General features: G+C 45.6%; 1 protein-coding gene across 4 annotated transcripts in view; it reads left to right on the top strand.

Annotated features, from left to right (window-relative positions):
• Window positions 1-12,475, top strand: part of ARHGEF37 (Rho guanine nucleotide exchange factor 37) — a 90,590-nt gene that overhangs the window by 5,625 nt on the left and 72,490 nt on the right. For all 4 annotated transcript variants that reach the window (XM_063928029.1, XM_063928027.1, XM_063928028.1 and 1 more), the window contains 4 exons: window positions 138-261; window positions 377-512; window positions 10,072-10,271; window positions 11,565-11,695. In XM_063928029.1, coding sequence (XP_063784099.1) covers window positions 138-261; window positions 377-512; window positions 10,072-10,271; window positions 11,565-11,695 — 591 coding nt within the window. The remainder of the gene's footprint in view (window positions 1-137; window positions 262-376; window positions 513-10,071; window positions 10,272-11,564; window positions 11,696-12,475) is intronic.

Here is a 12,475-nt window from a genome sequence, read left to right as displayed (position 1 = left end):
ATCAGGCTCCGAAAAACGAAACTGATTTGATGGCGTTCGCTACAATAATGCAGATTGGCTACAATAATGCAGGTTATATTAGAAAAAAATGCAAGCACTAGTAATAATATTTAGCAAATTTAGCCTGTGTCTTCTAGATCCCAGACATCGATGTAAAATGCCTTTTCTCCAACTTGGATGAAATTCTTTTGGTCCATGAGTCATTCCTCCGTGAACTCACAAAGACAGAAAATTATGAGCAAGACCAACTGACTTGTATTGGTATGTGGAAGAATTAGACCATTGCAGTCTGCTTTTCAAGGAAATCTGGCGGACTATATTCACTTCTAACCACTGATCATAGTCTAATCGTGTGTGTGTGTTTTTTACTTTTCAGGAAATTTGTTTCAGGAATTCAGTAAGGATATGGAAAATGCGTACACCATATACTGTTCTGGATATACAAGAGCTGCATCGCTGCTAAAGCACTACCAAGAAACCCATGTAGCTGGAAAGATCAATGATGTATTGATGTGAGTATCACAGCATGCCATATTACACAACTTGTAGCTGGTGACACAAATCTACCAGGTAATGGATCTGGTTTTCATTTAAGATTTATTTCTCATACGTCCTAGAGGATGCTGGGTATGACATCAAGACCATGGGGTATAGACGGGATCCGCAGGAAACATGGGCACTCTAAAGACTTTTCATTGGGTGTGAACTGGCTCCTCCCTCTATGCCCCTCCTCCAGACCTCAGTTTTAGAAATGTGCCCAGGTCGACTGGATGCACTCTTGAGGAGCTCTACTGAGTTTCTCTGAAAAGACTTATGTTAGGTTTTTTATTTTCAGGGAGATCTGCTGGCATCAGACTCCTTGCTTCGTGGGACTGAGGGGGCCGAAGTAGGAACCAACTTCCTGAAGAGTTTCATGGCTCTGCTTCTGGCTGACAGGACACCATTAGCTCCTGAAGGGTACTGAACGCTAGCCGTGTCTAGATGCTCACTCCCACAGCACGCCGTCACCCCCCTCACAGAGCCAGAAGTCAGAAGACAGGTGAGTATGAGAAGAATGATCTTCAATCAAGTAAGTGACGGCTGAGGTGCAGCGTGGCTGGCGGGAGCGCAGCGCGCCATTGCTGCCCACACACACAGGCACTGCAGGGTGCAGGACGCGAGGGGGGGGCGCCCTGGGCAGCAAGAAAAATACCTCAAACTGGCTAAAAGGGGGCATAAGATGCCGCTGGCACAGCCCTACCCCCGCCAGTATAAATAATATGTAATGTACTGAGTGTAAGGACGCGCCATTGTGGGGGCGGAGCTTCTTCCTCAGGCAGCCAGCACACTAGTCAGCGCCATTTTCTCTCTCCCTCCTCTCAGGCTGCAGAGAACACGCTGGTCCTCTCCTCCACTTCTAACAAGTACAGGGTGCTATAAAGGGGGGGCACAAAGCGATTGTGGTGCATTTGATAGTGTATATTACTATTTAAAAGCGCTTTTAGGCTGTGGACATACTGTGTTCACAGGCAATACTGGCGCTGGGTTTGTGAACTGGCTGCTCCTATCCTGTGTCCCTCTGACAGATTTTACTGTGGGTCTGTCCCCAAAATAAGTCCCAGTGTGTCTGTGAGTGTGGTGTACACGTGTGAGGCATGTCTGAGGCAGGGAGTTCCTCCCCGGAGGAAGCCGTTTTAGGGACACAGAGTTGTAATGTGGTGGTGCTACCGGCACACCAAGAGCCTGCACGGGTGAAAGAGCTACATGACAGTATGCATCTGATTAACCATAGATTGGATAAGTCTGAATCTAAGGCTGCATGCTGGAGAAAATCTGTGGAAGATGTGATTTTTCAGAATGCTGTTATTCCTTATGCGGGCGGCCCCTCTGGGTCACATAAGAGACCATTTGCAAATGTTGTAAACACTGATACCGACACGGATTCTGATTCTTGTGTCGACGATAGTGAATCCAGAGAGATAGATCATAAATTGGCAAAAAGTATACAATATATGATTGTGGCTATAAGGGACGTGTTGGTGGTTACAGAAAGCACTCCTGTACCTCAGGAGAAGGCTTATTTATGTAAGGAAAAGAAATCCAAAGTCACGTTCCCTCCTTCACACAAACTAAATACTCTGTTTGAAGGGATGTGGGTGAATCCTGATAAAAAAAATTCGTATTCCCAAAAGGATTCACGTAGCTTATCCTTTCCCGGCTGAAGACAGGAAAAAATGGGAGTCACCCCCTGTGTTAGACAGTGCACTTTCCAGGTTGACAAAGAAGGTAATTCTCCCTGCTCCCGGCACGGCTTCTCTTAAAGTTCAGCAGACCGCAAAATGGAAACAACATTGAAATCCATTTATGTTGCCAATGGTACACTGCTCAGGCCCACTATTGCCTGCGCATGGGTGAGTCGCGCTATTGAAAAATGGTCAGAAAGCGTGTCATCAGAAATTGACACGATTGATAAAGATGAGATACTCCTAAAGTTAGGGAATATCAAGGACGCTTCCGCCTATATGCTGGAAGCAATGAATGATATTGGACACTTCAGTTCACAAGCCGCTACCATGGCAGTATCGGCTAGACGGCGTTGTGGATTCGCCAGTGGAACGCGGATGCAGATTCCAAAAGAAACATGGAGGCTCTCCCATATAAAGGTGAGGCCTTATTTGGCGATGGATTGGATGCGTTAGTCTCGGCGGCTACCGCAGGTAAGTCAACATTTTTGCCCTCTGCGCCTGCACCGGCAAAAAAGACCTATCACCCGCAAATGCAGTCCTTTCGGCCCAATAAATACAAAAAGGCGAGAGGTTCCCCCTTCTTTGCAGGTAGGGGAAGGGGAAAGAAGCCCACACCAGCTCCAGGTTCCCAAGAGCAGAAGTCTACCCCTAATTCTGCCAAATCCCCAGCATGACGCTGGAACTCCTTTGCAGGAGGCCGCTCGGGTGGGGGCACGTCTCAAACTCTTCAGCCAGGATTGGATTCTGTCTGGCCTGGATCCCTGGGTGTTGCAAATAGTATCCCAGGGATACAATCTAGAGTTTCAAGACGCTCCCCAATGCCGATTTTTCAAATCGACCTTGCCAGCTTCTCCGCCAGAGAGAGAAGCAGTAACCGCGGCAATCCAAAAATTATGTCAAGACCAGGTCATAGTCCTGGTACCGTTGTCACAACAAGGGCGGGGTTTTTATTCAAGCCTCTTTGTTGTTCCGAAGGCGGACGTCTCGGTCAGACCGATCCTAAATATAAAAGATCTGAATTTCTTCCTGAAAAGGTTCAAGTTCAAGATGGAATCACTTTGGGCGGTGATTGCCAGTCTGGAGGAGGGGGGCTACTTGGTGTCGGTGGACATAAAGGATGCTTACCTGCATGTTCCCATTTATCCTCCTCACCAGGCTTATCTGAGATTCGCAGTTCAGGATTGCCATTACCAATTTCTGACGTTACCTTTCGGTCTATCCACGGCGCCGAGGGTATTCACCAAGGTGATGGCGGAGATGATGGTCCTCCGTCAGAAAGGAGTCAATATAATCCCTTATCTGGACGACCTCCTGATAAAGGCGAGATCCAGGGAGCAGTTTTTACAAAACATATCCCTCTCCCTGTCAATACTCCAACAACACGGGTGGATCATAAATTACCCAAAGTCACGGAACCGACGACAAGGTTGTCTTTCCTCGGGATGATTCTGGACACAGAAGTTCAGAGAGTATTTCTTCCACTGAAAAGGCTCTGGAAATCCAGAAAATGGTAAAACAGATATTGAAACCATCAAGTGTGTTGATCCATCAGTGCATTCGGTTGTTGGGGAAGATGGTGGCGGCCTACGAGGCCATACAGTTTGGCAGGTTCCTTGCCAGAGTATTCCAGCGGGACCTGTTGGACAAGTGGTCGGGGTCACACCTACACATGCACAGAAAGATAATCCTGTCGTCAAAAACCAGGATTTCGCTGCTGTGGTGGTTGCACAGCTCTCACCTGCTAGAGGGACGCAGGTTCGGCATTCAGGACTGGGTCCTGGTAACCACGGATGCAAGTCTCCGAGGCTGGGGAGCAGTCTCTCAGGTAGAAAACTTCCTGGGACGTTGGTCACATCAGGAAGTCTGCCTTCACATAAACGTACTGGAGCTAAGAGCCATTTACAACGGCCTTCAACAAGCGGTACATCTTCTTCAAGACCGTCCCGTGCAAATCCAGTCGGACAATGTAACAGCAGTCACATACATAAACAAGCAGGGCGGAACGAAAAGCAGAGCGGCAATGGCAGAGGCGACAAAAATCCTCCCGCTGGGCAGAATGACATCTACAAGCTCTGTCTGCAATATTCATTCCGGGAGTAGACAACTGGAAAGCAGACTTCCTCAGCAGACACGATCTCTATCCAGGAGAGTGGGGCCTCCACCAAGAAGTCTTCGCAGTGGTGACAAGTCTTTGAGGAGTTCCTCGAATAGACATGAGGGCGTGTCGTCTCAACAAGAAGCTATAGAGATACTGTTCCAGGTCGAGAGACCCTCAAGCAGTAGCAGTGGATGCACTGGTGACCCAGTGGGTTTTTCCGTCCGTGTATGTCTTCCCTCCACTTCCGCTGATCCCAAAAGTACTCAGGATCATAAGAGAAACAAGGGTTCGAGCGATCTTCATTGCCACAGACTGGCCAAGGAGGGCTTGGTTCCCAGATCTTTAGCAGTTGCTCATAGAAGATCCTCGGCCTCTTCCTCCTCGGGAGGACCTGCTGCAGCAGGGGCCGTGCGTGTACCAGGACTTACCGCGGCTACGTTTGACGGCATGGCTGTTGAGCGCCGTATCCTAGCCAGGAAGGGTATTCCTAAGGAAGTCATCCCCACCCTTATTCAGGCCAGAAAGGGAGTAACGTCGAAACATTACCACCGTATTTGGAGAAAATATGTGTCTTGATGTGAATCCAAGAAAGCTCCTACGGAAGAGTTTCACTTAGGACGTTTTCTCCATTTTTTGCAGGATGGTGTGGAGGCAGGCCTACGATTGGGATCAATCAAGGTCCAGATTTCGGCCTTGTCAGTGTTCTTCTAAAAACAATTGGCCTCTCTTCCAGAGGTTCAGACCTTCATGAAAGTGGTTCTGCACATCCAGCCTCCATTCGTGCCTCCAGTGGCACCATGGGACCTTTAAGGTGGTATTGCAGTTCCTTCAATCGGATTGGTTTGAGCCTCTACAAAAGGTAGGGTTGAAGTTTCTCACTTGGAAAGTGGTGATGCTTTTGGCTTTGGCATCCGCAAGGCGGGTGTCTGAATTGGGGGCCTTGTCTCACAAGAGCCCTTACCTGATTTTCCATGAAGATAGGGCAGAGTTGCAAACTCGCCAACATTTTCTTCCAAAGGTGGTTTCTTCTTTCCACATTAACCAACCTATTGTAGTGCCAGTAGTTACTGACACATTCACTGATTCAGAGTCTCTAGATGTGGTTAGAGCTTTGAAAATGCATGTTGCTAGAACGGCTCGTATACGGAAAACAGAGGCTCTGTTTGTCCTGTATGATCACAACAAGATTGGCTGTCCTGCTTCCAAGCAGATTATTGCACGTTGGTTAGAAATACGATTCAGCAAGCTCATACTACGGCTGGATTGCTGTTGCCGACGTCGGTAAAGGCCCACTCCACTAGGAAGGTGGGCTCATCCTGGGCGGCTGCCCGGGGGGTCTCGGCATTACAACTTTGCCGAGCAGCTACTTGGTCAGGGTCAAACACATTTGCTAAATTCTACAAGTTTGACACCTTGGCTGATGAGGACCTAAAGTTTGGTCAATCGGTGCTGCAGGGTCATCCGCACTCTCCCGCCCGTACTGGAGCTTTGGTATAGACCCCATGGTCTTGATGTCGTCCCCAGCATCCTCTAGGACGTATGAGAAAATAGGATTTTGATAACCTACCAGTAAATCCTTTTCTCCTAGTCCGTAGAGGATGCTGGGTGCCCATCCCAGTGCGTACTTTACCTGCAGTTTAGTTATTAGCGTTACACATGCTGTGTTATCTTGGTTTCAGCATGTTGCTGCAATTGGTTCATGCCCGTTGGCGTGTGTTATGTTGAATGTATATATGTGCGGCATGGTTGAGGGTGTGAGTTGGTAGATATCTCACCACTAGTTAAGTGATTCCTTTCCTCGAAATGTCAGTCTCCCTGTGCACAGTTCCTACAACTGAGGTCTGGAGGAGGGGCATAGAGGGAGGAGCCAGTTCACACCCAATGAAAAGTCTTTGGAGTGCCCATGTCTCCTGCGGATCCAGTCTATACCCCATGGTCTTGATGTCGTCCCCAGCATCCTCTACGGACTAGGAGAAAAGGATGTCTCTCCCTCCTTTAAGACCTTGCTTGATTCTGTTTTTGGGTTATAAAGCTGCAGGTTCCAAGGTGACAGTTGTGGTCATAAATATACTATTTTAATCCTCGCACCGGCTAAAGTGTTTGCGTCTGACTGGTGTTGAACAACCTGGGATACTACAACTTCCCCTATGTCCATGCACCTGACATAAACCAATCAATCTAAAGCTGCCAAAAGCATTTGCAGTGGTGAAAAACAGTGATGGTTGAACGAAGTAATAATACTGGGAAAACCATTGCCAGGATCAAAAAACATTATAGGTAATTGGGTAATACACATTAAAAACTACCAATGTAAAGATAGGTACACACTAGATGATATTTTGTACGACTTGTCATTTTGAGCCGAATCAGAATGACGAATCGTCCACATCATCTAGTGTGTACTCACTATTGCACGCTCCCATGCGTCGTTCATCACATCTTCACACCTGCCTGTAGTGCAGGCAGATCTGATGATATCGTTAACGATTTTAATATCGTCTAGTGTACGCCCTACCTACACTAAACGAATATATATCATTCAGTCATTTGAAAGATTGCAGTGTATACACACTGTATCTATTGTTCTGAAATTCAAGGCAAATGGGGACGATCATTGCGTTGTTTGTACATCTTCTAGTGTGTACCCAGCTTAAAGCCACAACATAATGTTGAACAGACACGAATGCTAGTAGTTCTATCTTGTGAACCAAGCAGAAAATGAATCGCGTCAGCTTATATCTGTGGCTGCACAATACCTAAAGCCAGAGGAATACTCACAACTAAACCTTAATACTCCCTAATAACATTCACAGGAAGCAGGTGAGTAACAAATGCTCATTCAGCGGGTTCAGTATGATTTACCGACTGTCGGGATGCCGGACGTCTCAATATAGACAATGGTATCCCAGTCGTCAGTATGCCGGCTGCAGGGTGAGCGCAGAGAGTCCCCATGTGGGCTCAGTGGCTCGCAGCGTTCACCACAGGGTCTATTCCAACTCTGTTGGTGTCATGGAAACCCACGAGTGGTAATATCCCCTGTGAACCGGGCTTCTGGCTGTCCGTATTGTCAGCAGTAGGGCGTCGGTATCCTGACTGCTGGCAAATTTAAGTGCATCCCCACTCAACCCCCAGAGGCATTTACAGCCTATGCTGCAACAATAATCTATTCTGATGACCTCCACTGGGGAAAATATAATCAGTCATCATAAAGTTAAGTCTTGGTAAAGGATGTTAGAAGGTGATATTTTCCTTTCTGTTGTGCTTCTTTCACACGGCTGACAAATTGACATTTCGGTGCTACAGTATACTTGCTTTCTCAAAGGAGCATATAGTTCTAGCCAGCATGAAACAATCCAACAGTATAATTTTTGTTTATCTTGTGAGGCGACTATCGTTTCAGTGTAGGGGGAAAATTCTACAGCCCCGTCCCCCTGACAGAAGGATCTGTCCGATATGGAGGTGGACAGTGTCTGCCTACTGTACTTCGTCACTGTAATAAAAAAAACATTAAAAACAAAATGCATATGGCCCCCCCAATTTATAACCAGCACTCGTGTCTTCTGCCCAGAGCTGATTACCCCTAATATCAGGGGGAAAGTGGTGTAGTGTCAGGGCACTCAGTTTAACCTTAAATTGCATTGTATTATCATCAGCCCCAGTCAATTCCTTAAAATACAATTACTTCCCACATGTTTTTTCTTCTTTTAATGTTTAAAAAAACATTTTCTACCATACTGAATACTGTAAGTCATTTTTTATAGCTGTTATCTTGATTATAAATTTCTGCTACATTATGTAAGACTGTTTATTGCTTGGCATGTATTATGTTACTGAAATGCATGTATAATTTAAATGTTGTTACTTAGTTACTATTACTTAGTTACTATTTACTCTTACCCTTCCACTGTTGAACTATGCCAGGATAACTATTTGTTTATGGTTTTACATAGTGTTTGCGTAATTGGTAAAAGTCCTGGGAAAAGCTAACATTGTTATTCCTAGTGCTATGGAATCTTCCCTTGAAAATACAAAGCTTCATATGTATTCACCTGCATTGCCCCTGCATTTTATTGTATGTATAATGTGACCAGATCAGTGGTTTCCAAACTTTTTTGAATCACGGCCCCCTAGAGTATCAGAATTTTTTTCACAGCACCCCTAGGCCAAAAATTTCTTATTGAGAAATTTAGAAAGAAATATTACATTAAGTAGATCACGTTTATATGTCATCCTTAGGGTCAGTTGTGTGGTGAGGGACAGGATTTGCTTCTGTTTGTCCCCATATTTTATGACTGACAGCTACTAGCACTAGTTTTGCCTGTTGTATTGACCATAAATAATTTGAATTGGTCCTGGACCACCAATCCAAGGCACCCCTGCAAGTGTCCCGAGGCACCCCAGTGAGCCATGGCACACAGTTTGGGAACCACTGGACCAGATGGGGATGCCTTTAGTGCATTTGGGCAGCATAACCTATTTATAATCTGTGTAACGAACAATGTGGTCAGTGAAAACTTACACCCCAGGTAGAAGGTAGTGGAGAGTGCAGTGGTATACACACACATACTGTGTGAGCCCTTACTGTATCTTCAGACATCAAGTGTTCAGTAGTAAAGTCACTAATGTACAGAAACTACACACCCAGGCTTGAAATGTGGTGGGTTTTTTTTTTTAATTAAACCTCACTTTTGTGATAATTGGAGTACCAAAAAAAAAAAAAGTTAGGCAAGGCCTGAATGGTTGTCTCTAATACCCTTTTCACATCTCCAATGCCGGATCCCACCCGGGAATTAGAAACTGGTCCTTCCCGGGTGGGATCCGGCATTGGAAACTCTCCTACCTCATTCTGCTGGCTTCCAGACCCGGCATATTGCCGGGACGGTTGCCATAGCGGCGGGATGCGGAGGCGGCACTGGGAGATGAGCTAATCTCAGCGCCGCCTCTCCCTATCTTGTAAACGGGTCCTGGATCGTCTCGACCCGGGAATCCGTTTACAGAGCCACTGACCCGGTATTCAACCTGGGAATAACACTGCTTATAACCCGGGTTGAATTACGGTCAGGCGACCAGGGAAGTCCGACATGGCGCTTTCACACCGCACACTGACCCGTGTCGACCCGGCAATATGCCGGGTCGATACCGGGTTATTTGTGCGGTGTGAAATGGGTTTAATATATAGATTGAGCATTTAGGGGGGAATTGAATTGCTGGATGAACCCTTCGCCCTGCTGAATCTGTGCAGCACCCACTGCACTTTAAGGCAGCGGTATCTCGCTTTAAAGTGTTTGCTTCCCCATAGGGTAGCAAGCACCTTTGAGCACATCGGAGGGCGTAAAGGCCGGGCAAAGGGTGCGAGAAGTGTTGCTGGCATTCAAATGCCACGTCAATGGGAGTTCGCACCCTTTGCCCGCAATTGAAATCCCGCCTTACAGCAAATGGCAGAGGTCGCTCCATCCAACAAGGGCAGAGTCACATAATAGTAAGAGATATTAATGTATTCTAAGGGTACTGCTTCAACACATGGCATAAGACATACACCAATATCAGAAGGAGTCAATCGTGCAAATAAATATTTCATAAAATTCAATGGAAAGTCTCTATTGCAGTTTGTTCTAAAATTATTAGAAGTCATTGAAATGTTCTACAATCATATAAAAAAATGTATCTACATAATCCACACAAAGCATCTGTGTTTTGTTTTTCCTCCCCCCAAAAAATGTCCTGCTTCGTCATCACTGCACAAAGTAGTGCATCATCCACACATCCGGATCTATCCTTCTACCTGGTAATGCCAGTGCAGCGTATCACCAAGTACCCCTTGTTACTTCAGCAGATTCAGCACACTGTCCACCAGGACAAAGACTCACAAAGTGCACTGCAGAATGCCCTTGACACTATGAAGGAGGTGAATGTCAACATCAATGAAAACAAGAGACGCAAAGATGTTGGTGAGATGTAAATCAAAGCTGATAGACAAGTTTCCGTCTGTGCTAGTTTTCTGTGGGACAGTTGTTTCCAGTTTTTGCTATCTGAAATGTAGGGGGCCTGCCTGTAATAAGACCCGCGGCAATTTCTCTAACTGCTCCAAATATATTACAATTTAATCACCCTGTCAGTATTCTATCAGGGATGCGGTTACGTGACCGGCAGTTAGGAGACCACCGGTCACAATACTGACACCTGGATTCCGAACCATGCATATCCTGCCGGTTGGCATGCCGACAAATAGACATTCATAGAGTGGGAATAGAACCTGTGACGAGCGCGGCGAGCCCACATACCCAACCCTTCTATCATACCGTGCCCAAACCCCCCATGACCATGTTGTTGCCAGTTGTGTGGCATGGGTGCACACCATCATGCCAGGTCACCTAAAACAATTTTGAAGCCCAATACAAACCAGACTGGTTTTATCAGAACAAGCAATTTTAGATTAAATAAAACCGATTACACTTGTATACGTTGGTCCTGACACTAGTGTGGAGCATGTTGCAAAGTACCAATGTTTGGTACTTTGCGCATACACCGGACAGTACGGGACTGCGATGTAGCACGATTGGCATCAGACTGTTAGTGATGGTCAGTCTGATGCCATTTGGAGTGGTTGATGGCCCCTGTTTCCCAAAACAGAGACGTGGTGCCACTGTTGTGGGGAAGGGAGGAGGCCAGGAGCCCCGTCCAAGGACAGAGATACCCTGGCCAATGTGTTGCAGATGATCCGACGCTGCGTCTGCCTCCTGCTGCATTAGCATATAAGTGCTATGGCTGTGCTTCCAAGTAAGCAGTAGTGATAGCAGCTCCAGGCCTATGATACAGTAAATGGAGCAATTGAGATATGTAGCGCATTAGTATGTAATATGATTTGTTAGAGCTGTGGCCACATCATGCAGTATGATGGATGGAATGGAGCTGTTGTGCATGACCAGTGGCAGCAGCTCATCCTTCCAAGTCTGCTGAGTGTGTAGCTCTGAGTTCTTCTGGAAACCTTAACGGTGCATGCGTCACAGATCTCAGTATCACAATTGTACAATAGTGACTCATGGATCTTTTAAAATGTGTCAGAAGTAAAGAATACACCTCATTGCCAACTAGGAGATCTGGGAAATATGCCCTGTTACTGGTCCATGGTTAGGACTGGAGTTGTAGATACTGTCATTGGCGTTTCTGTAATGGGTAAATTGTCCTGAGATTATGAACAATGCCCATGGAAAATTCTTAAAATGTTCACTGTTGATTTTCAGCCACCAAGTACCTGCAATCAGACCAGAGGACGTTAAGGGAGAAAGTGTCCTTTCTGAATACTCATACTATCTCCAAGAAATCTCAGCGTCTAAGCCAGTTTTTAAAGCAACAAGCAGGAGTGTCTCCCAAGGTACGAGTGTGCAGCCCTGTACATCAGACATTCTAGCCGCTGAATTCAGGCTGTGTAAAAAAGGTGACATCTTTTTATCTCTTGTAATTTTTTTTTTAATTTTTTTTTACAATGGTGACATGATCAACGTTTTTTTCTTAATGTAAGCTGACACAAGCAATAAAACCGCTTGGTAGCTAAATGTTGGCCTAAGATCAAAAATGTAGCACATCAGCCAATCTGGGGTCAATGCTTATTAGGAATTTGCTGAATTCCTAATTTTCAGGTTTGTTTTTGTGCGTCAAAGATAATGCAACTTCCTTTATTTTAGAAGACTGACAGCTAAGTCTTCCTTGTTTTGATGTATTTACATTTGGAAGTATTCTAACTACACTGCTGCTTTTAGGTTATCAAACGTAGGGGTAAAGTTACTAACATTCGTAATTTTCGGAAAAAGGTCAAAGTTCAATCACGAATGACATCGAAAGTGTAAAACTGCAACTTTTTGAATTGATTACGACTAATTTACTAAGCTGTCGTATTCGGGTTTTTCTTTTGTTCCGATGTCGATGTCATTCGTGTTTTTTTTTCTATTTTTACGGCAGTGATTAGCAAAACACTGCCGACTTTTTAAAAATGAATCTCGGCCGGATCTGTGTGATCCGTGCTGGGGTTCATTTTTTTTTTTTTTTTTTTTTAAATTAAACAGTGTAAAATTAAAAAAAAAATTGCGTGGGGTCCCCCCTCCTAAGCATAACCAGCCTCGGGCTCTTTGAGCCGATCCTGGTTGCAGAAATATGG

The sequence above is a fragment of the Pseudophryne corroboree genome, chromosome 6 (assembly GCF_028390025.1).
Source record: "Pseudophryne corroboree isolate aPseCor3 chromosome 6, aPseCor3.hap2, whole genome shotgun sequence".
Lineage (NCBI taxonomy): Eukaryota > Metazoa > Chordata > Amphibia > Anura > Myobatrachidae > Pseudophryne > Pseudophryne corroboree.
This window is presented reverse-complemented; position numbering and strand designations above follow the sequence as displayed.